The sequence below is a fragment of the Diabrotica virgifera genome, chromosome 9 (genome assembly GCF_917563875.1).
Source record: "Diabrotica virgifera virgifera chromosome 9, PGI_DIABVI_V3a".
In the NCBI taxonomy this organism is placed as follows: Eukaryota; Metazoa; Arthropoda; class Insecta; order Coleoptera; family Chrysomelidae; genus Diabrotica; species Diabrotica virgifera.
The window spans coordinates 110,109,059-110,129,177 of record NC_065451.1 but is presented as its reverse complement, the minus strand read 5'-3'; the positions used below and the strand labels follow the sequence as shown (position 1 = coordinate 110,129,177).

At 34.9% G+C, this 20,119-nt stretch overlaps 1 protein-coding gene across 3 annotated transcripts in view; it reads left to right on the top strand.

Moving 5' to 3' along the window:
* Positions 1-20,119, top strand: part of LOC126892368 (uncharacterized aarF domain-containing protein kinase 5) — an 83,378-nt gene that overhangs the window by 44,850 nt on the left and 18,409 nt on the right. For all 3 annotated transcript variants that reach the window (XM_050661891.1, XM_050661889.1, XM_050661890.1), the window contains exons 3-6: positions 668-1,028; positions 10,427-10,717; positions 12,573-12,738; positions 16,216-16,383. In XM_050661891.1, coding sequence (XP_050517848.1) covers positions 668-1,028; positions 10,427-10,717; positions 12,573-12,738; positions 16,216-16,383 — 986 coding nt within the window. The remainder of the gene's footprint in view (positions 1-667; positions 1,029-10,426; positions 10,718-12,572; positions 12,739-16,215; positions 16,384-20,119) is intronic.

Sequence of the window (20,119 nt, the reverse complement as noted above, 5' to 3'; positions counted from 1 at the left end):
CTTATATATTTCACTTGGAATTTCATCAGGACATGTCGTTTTGCCATGTTTTGATGATTATATGTCTTGCATTACCTCAGAGCGTGTTATTAGGAGTCCGTCACAGTTAGTAATATCCCGAGCTGAAATACTCCTGTCGTCTTCGAATAGGTTCATAATGTAATTTTCCATTCTTTAAGTTTGTCCTCTAGTTCAAATATTACTTTACCATGTTGCAGTGTATCTCTTATTGATGATACCAGCCCCTTCTTTCACTTTTTTTACACATGTTCATGTTGAATGTGTCGTATCTATTTTCGAGTTCTTCAATGTCATGACACTAATTGGCTAGATTGATTTTAGATTTAGCTAGGTTGATCCTTTTCTTCTCGTATTTTACGTCGAATTTCTTTTTGTATACTTTTATTAATTATTTCGTTGGTTTTTGCTAGTTGCCGTTGCTCCATCAAATCCAATATGTTTTCTGTCATCTAAGCCTTCTTTTTTAGCTTTGAGCTGTCTTTTAAATCCCTCACACAGATTTCTTTTACTGTTGTTATGATTTTATTAGGGCCCTCATCGATATTTTCACCGATATTTTCTCAAATTAAATTTTCGTTTAGTTGTATTTAAACTTTCTCCTCTTGTAGTTGCTTATTAAATTTGCTTATTTGATTTCTTCTTATAGATCTATAAAAATCGGATTATGGATATCACTAGACTATTACTTTTCCTCGATGGGATTAGATGAATCAGGTAAAAGTTACAAATTTATGATGAGCCGAATTCATCAGCGGTCTGCTGAGCGCCTTCTACATGGTTGTCTAGTCAATGGCGGATCTTATATAAAACTAGGACAAGGTTTATGTTCAATGGGCCATATACTTCCTGCAGAATATGTAGAAACGTTAAGGTGTCTCCAAGATAAGTGTTTGCAGAGAGAAGAGGGAGAATTAAAAAAAATCTTTCAAAAAGATTTTGGGAAAGATCCTGAAGAAATGTTTCAAAGTATTGATAAAGAGCCTATTGCTGCTGCTAGTATTGCCCAGGTATGTACCATTTTTTAATGAACACTAAAATAATAAATAGAAATTAAAAAATACCAAGTTTCTTGTAAAAGGTATATATTAAAATACCCTAAATAAGGGTCACAATACAAAACGTTTTCGGATTAAGGAATCCATCATCAGTGTTTAAAAGCCCTAAAATTAAGTACAACCTAATTAAATGAGATAAAAGTTAAAATTGACAGAGGTTTTCAAGAACAAGAGGCCATACTTACAAAATTTGCATGCCTGAGCCACCAAAATGTATTGGGTAAAAACCCTTTAAATGTAAATGATAAAGTTATTTTACATATTTATATAAAAATCATCTGATGTTAAAGATAAACCTGGATGTTACTCAGGGCAACACAGGACTCTCCCCACGTGGTTGGAACTTTTTTTGGAGAAAACCTCACATATTGGATTTCAATGGCCAACTGACAACTGAATTCAAAAGCAACCCAAAATGACATTAAGAACTGTCAATGCAACCTAGTTGTAATATTACTTCAGCCACAACGTTAAAGATTAATTTGAATGTTTAAGATAAAAAACAGTATCAAACAGTTTATCTTAAACATTCAAATTAATGTTTAACGTTGTGGCTGAAGTAATATTACAACTAGGTTGCATTGACAGTTCTTAATGTCATTTTGGGTTACTTTTGAATTCAGTTGACAGTTGGCCATTGAAATCCAATATGTGAGGTTTTCTCCAAAAAAAGTTCCAACCACGTGGGGAGAGTCCTGTGTTGCCCTGGGTAACATCCAGGTTTCTCTTTAACATCAGATGATTTTTATATAAATATGTAAAATAACTTTATCATTTACATTTAAAGGGTTTTTACCCAATACATTTTGGTGGCTCAGGCATGCAAATTTTGTAAGTATGGCCTCTTGTTCTTGAAAACCTCTGTCAATTTTAACTTTTATCTCATTTAATTAGGTTGTACGTAATTTTAAGGCTTTTAAACACTGATGATGGATTCCTTAATCCGAAAACGTTTTGTATTGTGACCCTTATTTAGGGTATTTTAATATATACCTTTTACAAGAAACTTGGTATTTTTGTGATTTATGGTATACAGCCAGCTACAGGAAGTTTATTTTCCTCGTGGATTTTGTAAATAGAAATTATTCAACAGAATTTTCGAATATTTTTTTGGAAATCTTCTCAAAGTACACATTTGAAATAACTATACTAATGGTCCATTCACTCACGGTAAAATATTGCAAAACCTCTAACTTTAAAAGAACCGCTTGGGGTGAATTTCACCACTTCTTGGAAGTAAAAAACATACGTTTAAAATAAGTCCGGAATTGGATCAACTGACTAATTCTAAGCAACTTTTGTTCTATAGAGTTTTTTTACAAAGTCAATACTTTTCGGGTTATTTGCAAGTGAATATGTTTATTTTTCAACAAAAAAAAACCTTTTTGGCGGTTTTTGCAAATAACTCAAAAAGTAAGCATTTCATCGAAAAAAAAAAGGTTATTGGCAAAAATATAGCTTATGAAAAAGTGAAAAAAATGGTGTATATATTATAAAGTCTGTTAATCCGTAGACCTAGTAGAAGAAGAGTTGTAGCTAATGAAAAGTAGCTTCTCATTCTTCAAATTCCATATCGAATATTCAACGTGAAATAACCAAAAAATAAAGCACCTTTTAAAAAAAAAAAAAAGGTTTTTAACATCAAAAGTAAGTAAGTTACGCTCAAAATAATGTAGGTCTCTTTTTCTTTTTTAAAAAAATCATGAAAATCAACTCCTAATTAGCATCCCAAATGAAATATAATATGTAGTTACCGTTTCACAAGTTACTTTACATAAGTATTGTTTATATGATCTGTAAGTTTCATGGATTCAAAGTGCTTATCTTTGAAAAGGCTGTAGTTAAAAGGCCTTGAACGAGTCACTAATTACGAGTGTATGCAAATTTTGAACAGCCATATTTTAACTAATTTTTATCTTACAGTAAAAAAAATCCAACATATTCAGAAAAGTAGAATCTACATTTTTTTACCACTTGAGATTTTTGGTATTACTAATGATTTTTAAGATATTAAAAAAAAAGAAATTATTTTTCACAATTAAAACAAAATTATTTTAAAACCATTTTTTTTTCAAAACTGAGCACTTTGAAACAATGAAACTTACAGATCATAATATCATCATCATGGCATTTACACTCCTCGAGGAGTGATTGCCGCTCTCTTAGGGCTCTTCCGATTCATTTGACGCGGGGAATCGAATTCGTTCCTGTTTTTGCTTATGGTTATCCAATCTGCTGACTCCCATCTCAATTATCTGGTTCTCGCATCTCGTTTCTCTTCCTCGGTGTCTGCCTGATACTGGTCTCCATTTGGTGATTTTCTTGATAACTGCTGCTGGATTTCTCCGTTCTATTTATCCCATCCATTAGAGTTTCTACGCCATGTCTTTTCCTTTCCTTAAAAGTTCCCTTACTTCCTAGTTCATCAGTTTCCTAAATTCATTATTAGGTACCTAAGTTTAGTCGGCCCGCTATTCTCCGAATGATTTGTCTCTCTAGGATCCTCAATATTTCTTCATTTTTCTATGTCAAGCACATTACTTCAGCACCATATATAATTACTGGTCTAATTGAAGTTCTATAAATTGTTCAGTTTAGTATTCTGAGTAAATAGGTAAAGGTCATGGTTACAGAATGTGGAACAAAGAAATCCAAATATGTATTATGTTATGCAGACGACGCCGCATTAATCGCCGAGACAGAAGACGATCTCCAAAGATTAACAAACATCTTCAATACAACAGCCAAGAAATACAATATGATAATATCAGCTGAAAAAACCAAATGTATGACAACATTTAAATACCCACTACGATGTAAAATCGAAATTGATGGGAAAATAATAAAGCAAGAAGCAAGGCTTAAATATCTGGGAATAGATATAACCAGCTACGGAGATGTTGAAGAGGAAGTACGACAACAAAGCTTAAAAGCAAGCAAAGCGGCAGGATCTCTTAATGACACAATCTGGAAGAACAAACACCTAAGACAAGACACAAAAGCAAGAATCTATAAAACAGCAATTAGACCTATATTGACATACACGCCGGAGACAAGACCTGGCGCATCTAAAACGAGACGACTACTATAAACAACAGAGATGAAAATACTCCGACGAATATCAGGGAAAAGTCTGTTGGATAGGGAGAGAAGCGAAAACATAAGAAGATCCTGCAATGTAGAAGACATAAATGGATGGGTGACAAAACGAAAGCAGGAGTGGAACGAACACATTAGTAGAATGGTAGAGGATAGGATAGTACGAATAGCACGAGATAAGTCACCAAATGGACGAAGAAGTATTGGCAGACCAAGAAAAATATGGTGCGATAACTTAAACAATTTAGGAGGCTAACATTGAATAAGAAACAGGCTTTAAAGCCTACATACAAGAAGGAAGAAGAAGAAGTATTCTGAGTAAGCTTCTTATCTTTGAGGAAGTTGTTGTATTTCCAGTAGGGTCTGTTTCCTGGCAGGATTCTTTCTACAGATCATATAAACAATACATATTACAATAACTAAAGTAAGTTGTGAAGCGGTAACCATTAATTTTATTTGGGATGTAAATTAGGGGCGATTTTTACGATTTTTTTGCAAAAAAAGGGACCGACTTTATTTTGAGCGTAACCTACTTTTAATGCTAGAAACTTTTCTAAAATACAAAAATAAAGCTTTTTTAAACACTTTAAAAAAGTCGTGATGAGTTTTCCCCAAAAAGTGCTTCCGTTTTTGGTTATTTCACGTTGAAATATTCGATTTGGAATTTGAAGAATATGAACCCACTTTTCATTATCTACAACTCTTCTTCTACTAGGTCTACAGAGTTCATATATACAAAATTTTTGTCATTTTTTATAAGCTATATTTTTGCTACGAACCTTTTTTTCGAGAATACCTACTTACTTTCTGAGTTATTTGCGAAAAACCGTCTTAAAACCTTTTTTTTTGTTGAAAAATGAACAATCTGTTGCTTAGAATTAGTCAGTTTATCCAATTCCGGGCTTATCTTTAACGTATATTTTTTCACCCCTGAAAAGGGGTGGTACTCACCCCCAGGGCAAAAGCGCACATAGGCATAATATCGCTTTTTTTTCGTTGACATGTCAGCTATGTGTATGCCAAATCTCATGTCAATACAAGCGCTTCTTTAAAATTTACACCGAAAACCGTGAGTAAAATGGACATAGAAAATTGAACACATTATAAATTAGCATAATTTGAAAATATTTTGTACTATTTTGTATTATACAGATAGAAATAATTTAAGGGAAGAGAAATACAGATAGGGATAAATCAAGGCCAGAGAACAAGGACCACAGAGAAGCGACACGCCTTTGATCCTTCGTGAGCACGCCGCCAATGACCTTGAAAGCAACCTGAACAACCAGCGTACCAATAGTCAGTGGGCATGTCACACAATACATATAAATTCGTAAATAAAATTAAGCATTTATGTTGACTTTCAATAAATATAAAATATTGCACCGAAAAAAAAAGTTGCGTGCAGGGCCGACTTTTGTTGGCATTCTTTATAATAATGGAATCATTTTTGATTTACAAAAGGTTGCAAATATATCGCACAATGCAAAGTAATGGTGAAAATCATATTGATTGGAACCATAAATATAAATAGCTTTTTGTTTGTCCTGATTTTGGCATTGAAAGACCAATAATAAAATATACCTATTTCCTACGGTAGGTGTGACATTCACTGATTGTTTTTGGCTTGGGCTGATACAAGATATAATTTGTTCGTCGGGATATTTCCTAATAAATTATATTTTTTAATATGGGTTATCGAAAAATAACACAGCCATTGTAACTTCCACGGAAATGTCACAAACTCTGAAAGTTCCAATTCTCTTTGAGGGAGAAATGTTCGTGATCGATAAAAAAACTTTATGTTGAAATCGAATGTCAATATTGTTATTGTCTTGGAAACGTATACCTTCTCTGATATATCTTTGGAGCAAAAGGATGAAGACATTTTACATTTAATTCTCTTCATGTTTCATAATTTGACAATGTTTCTTTAAGCGGAATTTTATCTCTGTAAATATTTTAAATTGGCTCTAAGCAGTACAAATATTGCCGAACGTCAAGAACCTAAAGCTTGTCACGCACGGAAAGCTATACTATAATATACGGTGATGAGTGCGCTAATATTCGAAAAAATAACGCAAAAGACGGAAAACATAATACGTTGTGAAATAAAACACAAGACAACAATATAATATCGATGTATCCACCTTTGTACCTTTGCATCCACAAAAGACATGTTAAACTACAAAATCGTCTACTTTCTTTGTTTCTAAAGATATTAGGTACATTCAAAAAAACAAACTATTCAGAAAACAACACTACAATACGATTCCGATGTATACTCCGATCCATATATATAGGTAACCTTTGTTATTTATATTTAAATAATTAAAAGTTGGCAGACAATTTTTGTATACTGCACTGCAAAAGGTAGATAAGTATTTCGTTTTTTCATTATTGAATGTAAGTTTGTTTATTTGCAACCGTGTTTTTGCAATTTTGAAGTCTTGTTCTGCTATAATTTTAAGATTTTCTCAATTATCGGCCCAATTATGTTTCCAACAATTTTTGTTTGAATCGTACTTTGTTTTTGTCGTTTAAATCAGAAATTCTCGTGTATAGAACTCTTTATATTTTTTTATTTCGTAAAAATAGGATATCTTGGAGTGCGATAACATACGGAAAACATCTGTTGAATTTTTGACCTGGCTGACCCTTCGTAGACTTGCGTCTGACACCAAATTTAATATTTTTAATTTGAAATATCCCTTGCTTGGCAGAGCGAAGTTTAGTTTTTTATGCATTACGTAGGGGTAATTAAATTCAAGAAAATGAATCACTTTCGTCATGATTTATTATCAATAATATTTAATCAAGTCAAATTAAGACTATTAGATACGTAATAACTAATACTTATGTAAAAATTACAAAGCAATAACAATTACCTGTTATTATTCTTACGAAATCTAAATAAACTTATTTCTCTTCCTGTCGCAGATGAACATCCGTGAAACACATACGAGTAACCAGACATTTTAACTATTATAATTATATAAATGCTCAAACAAACTTTTAAGTCGAGTATTTACCATACATGCCTACGGACTATCGTAAAACAACCAGGAGGGACAGAATTAGCATGCTGGTGATACTTAAAGCAACCAGGTTCGCGCATGCGTCTTCAAAAACGGTACACGTTTTTAGTGCGGTTGTGTCGTTTCTCTGTGGTCCTTGTTCTCTGTCAAGGCCTCGTTCCATGCTTTAATTAACTACTCCCGAAGTGCTAAGAAAGTTACAATATCTGTAACATGTAATGAGGGGACAGCGATATGAAATGTTGAAACTGATAATGCAGAGAAAGATAAGAGGAGGAATGAGTATAGGAAGAAGGAGAGTGTTATGATTGAAAAATTTAAGGGAATGGTTTAAATGCAGTTTCATAGAACTCTTCAGAGAGCGGTACATAGAGTAAAGATAGTGCTGATGATATCCAACCTCCGATTAGGAGACGGCACTTAAAGAAGATGAAGAGGTGCTCTCAAAGTTTTAGAAGGATGCTCTAAATTAAGAAGTCTCTGAGTCATCATGTTCCTTACGTGTCCAATTGGGATTAAATCTGGATATCTCGGGGGTCAGAGCAAAAAATTGACCTGAGCTTGTTCACATCACAGGTAACCCTCGTAATGTGTGGCATTGAGTTATCCTGCTCAAAAATTGGAGATTAAAGGATCTGAAAGTATGGTTTGTGCTAATGCAGTTCAACAAAAAAATGTGGATATCTCTTTCACCACATCGTCTTTTGATCCTACTTCGACCATCATGCATCCCTAAGCAAATGGAATTTCATCACTAAGGAGAAACCCATTCCGTTTCTGGCCCCAAGCCAATCGTTCTCTGCACCATTCAAGACGATTATATTGATGTTCAGGGGTAAGAGGTAGCACCCAATGATCTTCTGTGTTTAAACACCATTGATTTGCAATAGACTTGGTAGTGAAAAAGCGGTCTCTCAAAGACATATTCTGTTCTTCGGCCCCGTCCTGTGCCTCTCGATTTTCGTGTTCATCGTTCGTGGCGTTATTCCCAAGAACATCTTAACGCAGCATCTAAACTTCTGCGACACCTATTCGCAATTTCCCGAAAAGAAAGTCCTTCTTCTTTTGACCAACCCTCCGCCTCATATCAAACTCATTCAGTTTGATATAATATACACATACCTGGTTTAAGGACAAGAATCGGTCCGAAATGCTAGTTTTTGAAATTTCCATTTTTGGTCAGCTTTTATGGTCAAAATACCAGTCTGTACGCTGTATATTATTCCTATATATTATGGTTTACAAACAACAATATAAGCAAAAAAAATGAGAGCCACGATCAAAACAACTAGCCAACCTTTTTCGAAAAATTGATACATAACAAGAGACGTTAAAGCCAGAACTTGGGTTGTCAAAGACCACATGGGAATTCTGAAAACAAAGGGAGTATATAGCAGAGGCCTGAGATCATTATGTCAGAATCTATAAAATCTAAAGACGACCAACACCTGGAACATATCCACTATAACTTAGAAGAAATGGTAGAAAAACTGGATATACTAGAAAGCGAATTAAGACTGGTAATCAAGAACTTAAATAAGGCACCAATCACAGATATGATACCAGCAGAAATGCTAATGGAAACAAAATACATCGAAATAAAATTGCTTCACCTCCTATGCAATCAAATATGGCGTTTCAGGCAATGGCCCACCGATTGGATGCACTCTATGATCACAGCAACGCACAAAAAAGGCGACTTCCGTAAATGTAACAATCACATGCCAGTAAGGCCGTCCGCACATGGGTCGATCGAAGACACGTCTCGAAGTTCGCGCGTCTTGCTCGTCTTGTACGAACCCTGCGGCACAAGCGATGCTCTCCGCACACTAGTCGATTCAGTTTGCTCACATCTTCCAACCAGGAAGAACGCATTTGTTATATATCAACCAAAACGACTATTTCGATCTGTGAAAATTACGGTATTGTTGCATTTTTACTATAATTTGTATAGAATGAGCATTATACAATTGAGGACATTTTTCTACTTTCCCAACGAATTTTATATTAAACAACTAGAAACAGAAGTTCAAAGCTTTCAGAATTTTATATTACAAACAATATTTCCACAAAGCTATTAGTACTACAATTAACGAACATAACATGCACCGATCTTTAAATAAAACTAAAATTTAATAGAGCGCAAAAAGCAACAAAAAACGAAGGAAACAAATAAAATAAACTACATCCATGACTGGAAACGTACGTCTCACTCGAACTTTCTCGCTCGCTACCGATCGCAAGGGACGAGAGTCGTACAAGACGAGGAGATTTGCAATCCTAAACGCCCCGTCTACGGAGCTCAATGCCACAATGAAGGAACTTGAGTGGCGGGGAGAGATCTACACGGCTGGAATCGAGTCGACTACTTCGAGCGTCGACCCATGTGCGGACGGCCTTATATATCATTCATCTAATCATGAATGACATGTTGAAAACTTTCCTCCACAGAGAAATACCAGAGAAACTGGCCTGGTTTGCCAAAGGTAGAGATAAACGAGAATAGGTACCTACCTTTTGAATATGAACTTTTAGAACTTTTTTTTTCTGGCCTTGGTTTAGAACTAGAACCTTTAGCCACGTAATTGTATAACTTATCACTAACTTAGGTGTAATGTGTAGTGTGTGTGTTGAGTAAGTGTTTGTAAAGTCGACGTCATTGTCTTTGCAAAGAGACGCTAATTGTATCCGAACGTCTGCGGTCCCTCCGGTGAGTACCGATCCCACAAAGACAGAAACTATTTTCATTTATTAATTTATAATAAATGAAAAAAACTTTTAGAACTTAACATCCAGTTATAAATCTGCTGCAGAGATTATCGCAAGTTGTTCTACAAAGTCTTCTTTCTCCCCTTCCTTATACTCTTTCAGGTGTCGGATATTCTACAAAGTCAAATGACTAAAATGAATAGAGTAAAATGAATAAAAATGGTATACATTTTTATTTTCAAATGACATAATTTATGGCTGATATTACAATAAGTGAGCGTGAAAAAGCACCTGATGTCTCTGATAACTGAGTTATACAAGCTTACTCCGGGATCTGTAAAAGTCTTGAGAAGGGCACTCTACCGAAACAGCTATAGTAACATTAACTTCTGTGGAAATATTGAAAAGAAAAGTCTTTCAGTGTTTTATTGGTAAATATCGATAATTCTAAAAAAGAATATAATATGTCTGCCTCACAGTTAATTTTCTTTATTTTATTTTTAGGTGTACAAAGCTGTAACGAAAGAAGGTGAACCGGTAGCTGTAAAGGTCCAGTATATAGACCTTCAGCACCGATTCACTAGTGACTTTACGACCATAAAAATGCTATTAAAAATGGCTGGCATTTTACATCCAAAATTTGACTTCTCATGGGTAATCAGTGATTTGGAAAATACGTTTAAACAGGAATTAGATTTCATCAATGAAGGTTTAAACGGGGAAAGATGTGCAAGAGATCTACAACATTTAAAATATGTGCATGTGCCCAAAGTTTATTGGGATTACACAAGTTTGGTACAGTATAACAACAGTTATTTTATTTTTGGGAGTCTCTTTATGAAGTAGGATTAGGCTTGTAGATTGTAGAGTAGGATTAAAAAAAATAAATTTTTCTTATACAGGGTGTCCCGAAAAGATTGGTCATAAATTATACCACAAATTCTGGGGTCAAAAATAGGTTGATTCAACCTCATTTACCTATATACAACAGTGCACCCAAAAAAAGTTACAGCCCTTTAAAGTTACAAAATGAAAATCGATATTTTTTCATATATCGAAAACTCTTACAGATTTTTTATTGAAAATGAACATGTGGCATGTGGCACTTATGGCAACAGCATCTTGAAAAAAAATTAAAGTGAAATTTAAGCATCCCATAAAAATTTTATGGGGGTTTTGTTCCCTTAAACCCCCCAAACTTTTGTGTACGTTCCAATTAAATTATTATTGTGGCACCTTTAGTTAAACACAATGTTTTTAAAACTTTTTTGCCTCTCAGTAATTTTTCGATAAGCCAGTGTTTATGGCGATATTTTGAATATTTGTCAAATCCACCACATATTTGTATATGGTTAAGTACGATTATAGAGACCTGTTGATAATCTGAAAATTTATTTATAATTTACATTTTTAGGTATATTTTGAAAAAGAAGCCACATCTCGATAAAAGGTGACTTATCAAAAAAGACTAAGAGGCAAAAAAGTTTTAAAAACACTGTGTTTAACTAATGGTATCACAACAGTAGTTTAATTGGAACGTACACAAGCATTTGGGGAGTTTAAAGGAACAAAACCCACATACAGTTTTTATGTAAATATATTAAAAAACAAGCCGCATCTCGATAACAACTCGCTTATCGAAAAAATACTAAGAGGCAAAAAAGTTTTAAAAATGTCGTGTTTAACTAATGGTACCACAATAATGAATTAATTGGAACGTAGACAAAAGTTTGGGGGGTATAAGGGAACAAAACCCCCATAAAATTTCTATGGTGTGGACAAATCTCACTATAATTTTGTTTTAAGATGTTCTTGCTATAAGAATGATACATGCCCATTTTCAATAAAAAATCTCTAACAGTTTTCGATATATTGAAAAAAATCGATTTTCATTTTCTAACTTCAAAGGGCTGTAACTTTTTTTATGAACACATTTGTACTAACGTAAGTTAGGTTCAATCGAACTCTTTTTGACTCCAGAATGTGTGCTATAATTTATGACCAATCTTTTCGGGACACCCTGTATATGTATCTATGCCTACAGCTACAAACATTTCATTTATTTGATGGGAATTTATATAATTTGTGCTATTCTATAGTCTGTATATTTTTCTTTATGAATCGTCGTCTCTAGATTCAAGATTGAATCAAGTAACATAGCAATTTGCACTTTCAAATTTTGATTTTTTACCCTTTCATTAAAATCTCATACAAAAATGATACTGCTAGCTATCATCAACATAATTCCTGTCATTAGACAGGTTCTACGTGTTGGACTTGTTAAAACGCATACCATTTATGGTGGACACACATTTTTTCATATATTATATAACGTTGGCTATTGAACAAACAAACAACCTGCTAGTTTTCACAATCATAAAATTGTCAGGATGACACGTTTATCACGTTCCACGATAGCTTCCCCTGTTCCAGTGTTCCCATACATCAAAGCCTATCCGACTAGACACCAATAAGCTATGAACAAATTTTCAGCTTGCTATTAATAAACTTTTTTTGGGTACGCGGGATCCAGGACTAATATCACACTATTCAATAGTTACTATTAGGTACATTCGTAATTCTCATTCAATGTACCCAAGTTCTTAAAATGCATACATTATACTTACAACATACTACTTTTTTATTGTAGAGGGTGCTGGTTACAGAATACATAGATGGCTACAAAATAAGTGACTTGGAAAATCTGAAAAAGGAGAATTATTCGTTGACAGATATAAACAACAAGTTATTTGAAGCATTTGGCTACCAAATTTTCCAGACTGGTTTTGTTCATGGCGATCCCCATCCTGGAAATGGTAATTTTGTTTGGTATTATTCATACTAAGATTGTTTAGTATATTGCTATTTTTAGTATATACGCGATTAAGCATAATCCAAGTAAATGGCAACTTTTTTTGGTTCCTTCAGATGCCAGTGACAGTAAAGTTCATATCAAACCCTTCTTTCAGTGCATCATAGTTTGTCGAATAGGACTTTTCAACGCTTCTCATTTATTTCAGGCTTCTGTAAAGTCGTATTCGCTATCAGCTTCGCTGATATCGCCGGAAATTATCGCTGATAACTACTTGTGCAACTTCGCCGGAAATTTATTTAATTCTTATCGTGTAATATTTTTCAACGCAAGAAGTAATTAGATTGTAATCGGTGGGTAATATTAGTAAGTAGGTACAGAATTTATGATTCATTATGATTATTTTTTTAAGATTTTATTTATCATTTTGCCGTTATATTGACTAGTTTCCTTCTTTCCTACTTCGGGTACTTTCATAATTATCGTGTAGATGGCGCTAAATGAATAGATTAATTATATGCAAAATATATGCAGAATGTAAAAAAACTAAATTTCAGTATTTAAAACGTAAGTATATTTAAGGTAAAAATATATGCCACAGCTTTGACCAACTAATATTTTTCCTATTAATGTTTTTAAATTTCAGTCTTTTAAATTATTCACTTTGACATTCATGCCAAATTTCCAGCAGAATTTCACTGACTTGTCACTATTGGCGCTCACGAACTTTTAAGTATCCCCTCTACCTACGAGCTCACAGCGGATAATCCGTGTATAATATTAATATACGACAAATGGCAGAAGCCCGAAACAAATGAGAAGCGTTGAAAAGTCCTATTCTCCCTATCGTGATTACTATACATATAATTCAGAAACTTAGGTATTCCTTGATGGATAGTTGCATACTTTCACAATGTCAAGGGGTAAAATTACAATTGTCATTCTAGGTTAGTATATTTTGACATTTTATCATTGACTCAATGAAATAAGGGTTTGATATGAACTTTACTTATGTTTAGACTTTAGCAATTTGAGATAGGCGTGCCTATTGGTATTTTAAAACTTATTTTGAATAATTCCAGAGTTAAAATCCTGCTGTGACATGCTTGACAAGCGAGGTTGTCTATTCTTTATAATAAGTGGATAAGCTGCTTGCCCACATTAGAAATATCTACAACATTTATTGGGCCTTTATAACCTTATTCGACCTAAACTAAAATAATATTTTTGGTTTATATGTTTCAAATGATTCTATCCGAAGAGTGTACACCGCAAATCATCTTCTTCCTTGGATCGTCTACTTAAAAATGACGACACTGCTTCATTTTTTAATATTTTTCGATAAAAATTTAACTGAATAATCTTCAAGTGTTGTTCTTTAAGATATCCTTTTACCCATTTAATTTAACCCCACCACTTTCAAAGGAAAACGTTTTAAAATTATGCAAAAAAAACGCAGAATTAACCTTAAAGAAATACTTTGTAACCGCAATATTTCCTTCAATCTCCGTTACATAGTGGTTAAGTGCTATGTATGGTCCATGTTGTTATACGGCATGGAGACAAGGACGTTGAAAATATTTTCCATTAATAAGTTGGAGGCCTTCGAAATGCGGACCTTGCGAAGAATGTTCCGCATCCATGGACAGATAGGGTGAGAAACGAGGAAGCCTTAAGAAGAGCAAATACTGAGAGAGAATTGCTCAACTTGATCAAGGCACGAAAAATTTGATACCTGGGCCATATCCTGAGGGGGGAAAATACGCAATCCCCCAACTAATCATTCAAGGAAAAATTGAGGGCAAGAGCGGAGTAGGTCGCAAATAAATGTCGTGGCTACGAAATATAAAGAACTGGACAGGCATAAATAACACTGGCGGACTTTTGCATGCCGCAAAAGACAGACTCCTGACCTTAAGATAATATGCCAACGCACTATAGGTGCATGGCACCATAAGAAGTTAATTATAGATAATGTGTCTCTTCCTTACTTCTTCGTTTCCCTTGTTTTTGAAATAAGTACTAATATATTGATTCTCCATTCGTCTGGCGTTTGTCTCACTTCCATAAGTCTATTAAATAAACTCGTTAACCGACTTGTTCCTTTCTCTCCTAATGCTGTTCACAATTCCCTAAGAATATCATCTAGTCCAACTTTGCCTTTCTTTATTTTTTGAAGTGCTTAAACCACTTCCTCATTTCGTATTTTGGTGACCATTGCTATTAAGCGCTGGTTTCCTCGAAAGCGGTGCCGACAAACTGAGACCGTAACTCTGCGATGAATGACGTCATAAAAAACTGTACCATGCAAAATAATAGCGGTGGTTTCCAAGGATGCGTTGGAAGCCACCGCTTGCTGAGTTTGCAGATTCCATTGCCGCAGTGAAGAACCTTGAATTTTTCACCGTAATCTGACGTAATTCATCGCAGTGCTACGGTGCCGCTTTCGAGGAAACCAGCGCTTTAGTGTCTCCATCTCCCTCTACAACTTAAATCTGCAACATCTTTCCCCAAGTTCCGTAAAATGACAAAAGCCTATTTATCTGAAAGACCATATTATTCAATAGCAGAGTTTCTTAACCAATAACTAAGAAATTACAGTATTCTTATGTATAAGTAGAATCTTAATCTATATTTGAGTGTCATATGCAGCAGCATAACTTATTAAATTTCTTAAGGTAGATTACGCAATTTGCAATTTTTTTTTATTTTGCAATAGATTGTTACTGATTTTTATTTCACTTTATTATGTTTTATTTATATTGACGATTTGTATAATTTTAGTAAATTGTATTTGTTATTGTTTTTATTTATGATTCTTGTAAGCTTTGTCTATAACATTGTTAAATTTTTCATGACAATAAAGCATATTTCTATTCTATTCTATCAGGTGTCAGAGGATGGCAAGAGACTCGTATTGAATCAAATCGAAACGATTATTTTCTTTCTTGTCATACATACTCTGTATTAGAGTACAAAATGACCACGTTTCATATAAGTAATCTGCGACGCATTATTAGAGTGTTCTTCTAGCGGCGCCGCTTGGTACTGTGTACCTCGGTTAACAGATTACTTGATTCGTGGTCGAAATAATGTTTTACTCGTTTCAATATTTTATTATTTTAATCTCGATTTTATGTAATCTGATTAAAATATTTTGCTTCTTTGCTCCGCGTTTGGCTATTATGTTTTTAACTCCTTCCCTGGTATTAATTTGATCGTATAGATTCGTATACGCTTCTTCTTTAGGTTTTGCTATTGGTACTTTCGCTTCCTTTTTGGCGACCCTATAGTTTTGAAGAACTGTGTCCGATCTATTTTATCAGAATAAAAATACGGTAGCGAAAAACAATTAGCTAACCGCCCAATAGAGTGGAAGTAAAATAACCACGGCCCTTCTTGGTGGTTTAAGGTAGCGGTTCAACTCGGCTTGGTCGTGTAATACGCATGTCTTGCTAATACATAAATTGTTTGTTTTTAGTTTTAGTCAGAAAAGTAAATGGAAATGCCCAATTGGTATTACTAGACCATGGGCTATATCAAGAAGTGTCGGCGAAGGATCGAATAGCACTCAGCCATTTTTGGAAAGCCATTGTGTTACGCGATCACCGGAACATGATGAAGTATTCCAATGAATTGGGAGTTAAAGGTAATATTATATTATATTATTGATTAAAGGTTATATTATTGATTAATGATAACTAATTAAAAAAAAAACGAGAGGTCGTCTATTATTTCTAGTCAATCTGTCCACAAAACAAAAATTGTATGGACGTTCGTGAAATGTGCAGTTTTTAAATAGCACAGAAGCACAGATCACCAATTATTTCTGTTTCTAACTATTGATAGTCTAGTTTTGAATTCCTTTCTGGTCTGGTTAATCTTCTTGTAGCATTTCCGCGTTTCCATTTGTGTGTTATACTTCTCTAGTTCTTTCAATTGGTTTTCTATATGCTACTTCTTCTTTCTTTTCAGTATTCGTTTTTCGTCTCGTCTCAGCTGCCTATAATATTCTTCCACTTGTCTCGTTCTTCGTGCTTGGAGCCTTGCATATGCTTGATTTTTTCTTTGTGTTGCTTGTGCACATTCCTCATCGTACTAGTCCGACCCTATTTTTTCACGCTTTTGTCTTCCAATCACCTTAGTTTCTACCTCTTCCAATATGGTTCTACACCGCTTAAAATATTCAGATACAACTATAAATATCACCTCTATGGTCCTCTAGTTTACGTTCCAGACTTTCCTCGAATTTTTTAGCTATCGTAGAGTTTTTTGGCTACCTTAAACCTTCTCTCTTTAACTCCTCTGACTTTATTTGCATTTGAGATTCTGGCTCTTATTTTTGACTAGGTAGTGGTCCGAATCTATGTTTGCCCGGTGTCTTACATGTACGTCTATTATGTCGCTGAAATCTACCATATACATGGTAGATTGGATTTAATGTATTCTCATCAGGGCTTCTCCATGTTCCCTTATGGATATCATTGTGCATAAAGCATGTGATAGCAACTACCATGTTCATTGAGGCTAGGTGTAGAAATACTGTTATATCAGACGAGTTCCGTTGTTGCTCGTTTCTTCATGTAAACTGAGGTTTCCATTGGTTGGCGTGTACTAAACTCTAACTAGTTCATTTTACTGAATTCTGTAAAACACCAGTAGGTCAGTATAATTATTAACTAAATACTTATCCCTGATAACCTCTTTACGTAAGCTGCTAAGGCACAGCCGTAAAGTGGCTCATTAGCCCGCACCCAACTAAACCAACCTTTGCATATTATATCTTATATCAGGCACAACCAAGGCCACACCAACATACTGGCTACCAGCACGGTACTACACAGCCACCTCACACCTCACACATTGGTTTCATCGGCAGAGATATTAGTAGGCTTCACTAAGAAACAACCCTCTAGACCTAGACTCTTCAAAAATTATAATTGAAAATAACTTCAAGATACCCGACCATTGATGAGAATAATGTATTCTGTAATGTAATGTATGTGATTCCTGTCACCCGGAATATGCCATGTACGAGGTTTGTCTTAGTTTTGCATCTTCTTCTTTTTGTCCTTTCATTCCTCCAATTTTGAACATAGGCTTCCCCCAGTTTCCTCCATTCGCTTCTGTTTAGTGCTTTCAGTTTCCAGTGTGTTCCTCCTATCTTTCTAATGTCATCTCCCCATCTCATCTGGGGTTGCCCTCTTGCTCTCTTTCCTGTCCATGGTCTCCATTGTTGCATCGTGGTATTCCACCTATTGTCCGTTTGTCTGGCGTTATGACCTGCGAAGCTGCATTTTAGCCTGGTTATATGTTGTCCTGCGTCTTTGATATTTTTTTTATTTCTTACCCAGTTGTTTTGCTTTTTATCTGTTAATCTTACTCCTAACATTGCTCTGTCCATGGCTCTTTGTGTCTTCTCTTTTATCCATGTTTGCTTTGGCCCAAGGTCAATACTTGGCATGCGTATGTGAGAATTGGGAGTATGCACTGGTCAAACACTCTTGTTTTTAAGTATTGTTGTATTTTTTCATTCTTTAAGACCCATTTGCATTTTAAGTTTTGCATTTAGCCGCTAAATTGGAGTGGAACGCGGAATAGTTTAAAACACCGAGTTGTTAAACCATCCTATAGCCCCGACCTAACGACTTTTTCACGTTCCCAAAGATAAAGATGCATGGGCAGCGATTTTGCAGGTGTCGCTTGAAGACTGGAATAACTGATTTACCAATTGGTTTGAACGTATGCAAAAGTGTATCGATCTTGGTGGGACATATTTTGAAAAGCAATAAGGTACGTTAAGTCTATATAATTTTTGTCTATATGGCTATATGCAAGACAACTCTCGTACTACAAGGAAGCCAAAGGATTTCGGCCAACCAAGAAGAATATGGGCCACACCGACAGAATAAGAATGAACTTTGATAGGTACTCCGACTCAGTTTTCTGGCGGGGAAAAATACCTCCCCAAATTGCAATTACGGAGCTACAAGACAAACGATTAAACACCTGGTGGAGGAATGCCGGATCAGATCCTAAAGTGACAATCCCTCCGATTTTTAGTTGGGAGTACTTGGAACGAAAGAACCAATTGAATATATTTGTCAACTGTATTGTATTGTATATGTTTATAAAAATTAAGTAGTGTTATCGACTGCTTGAAATATATTGTTATCTTTGTTTATACACATGTGACGTATACATACGCTAAATAAAAGTGAATAAATTAATAACGAAAAACTTATTAGTGCCGTTAATGAAAAGTCTCCGTTGTGGAACAAGAAAGACGAGAGATATCATTCACGTGATGTTCAAAGGAAATTGTGGTCGAAAGTTGCAGAAGAAGTAGGTGCTAGTGATACGAGTTTTTTAGTATTATTATTTTATAATATATAATTACAATGTAAACGAAAAATAAAAAAAATAGAGCGTGGCACTTGCAGAGTGCCGACAAAAGTGAGTACTTCTTAGGGAGCTCACAAACCAAAGCAATATCCCTACATCACATAAACATACATTGCGGAAAGATACGCACTGAGTGTCACATCTGGTTTTCGCTGAACGAAATTCCACCGAAAGTCACCGAAGATTCACCGAAAACCAGATGTGACACTCAGTGCGTATCTTTTCGCAATGCATGCCACATGCGATGTAGGATATTGATTCGGTATGCGAGCTCGCTTATAGTTTTAGGATTAACAAATTAAACCAAGTAAATATAAAGTTACATAAATCTTTAAATTATTTTGATTAAAAAATTACTTAATGATTTTTTTTTAATTTGGCGAAAAATGTAATTAGATACTGATAAAGTATAGTAAATATTTCGTGTAAATTTGAATCGCCAACAATATTAGTGGGAGAGATAAAAGCGGATTTTGTGCGTGATAAGTAATATGGAAAAACTATGCGGGGATATGTTACATTAGTTGTGTACATGACTTTCACCAACGGCCGGAAACCAGAGTGGGGGCCGAGGGTAGTTATAAGGGGTCAAAGTCGTCCTTTTTATTATTTTTTTTGTGACGCTCATGATCGAGATAGTGCACCAAAATTTGGGTATAAGTAGGTCATGGCGTAACTAAGTAAAATCGCTAGGGGCGGAACGCTGCGTGGCCGACAAAGGGGTGGGGGTAGGGGTGAATATAAAAAATATAAAGGGTTTTTTGCGACGTTCGTGATTGAGATAGTGGACCAAAATTTGGGAATAAGTAGACCATGACATTACTAAGTAAAATCCCCAGAGCCGGAAACCAGAGTGGGGGACGAGGGTAGTTATAAGGGGTCAAAGTCGCCGTTTTTATTATTTTTTTTTGTGACGCTCATGGCATTGTGACACCCCTGCCTACCACCACTTTGTACCCCAAGCAGCGTTCCGCCCCTGG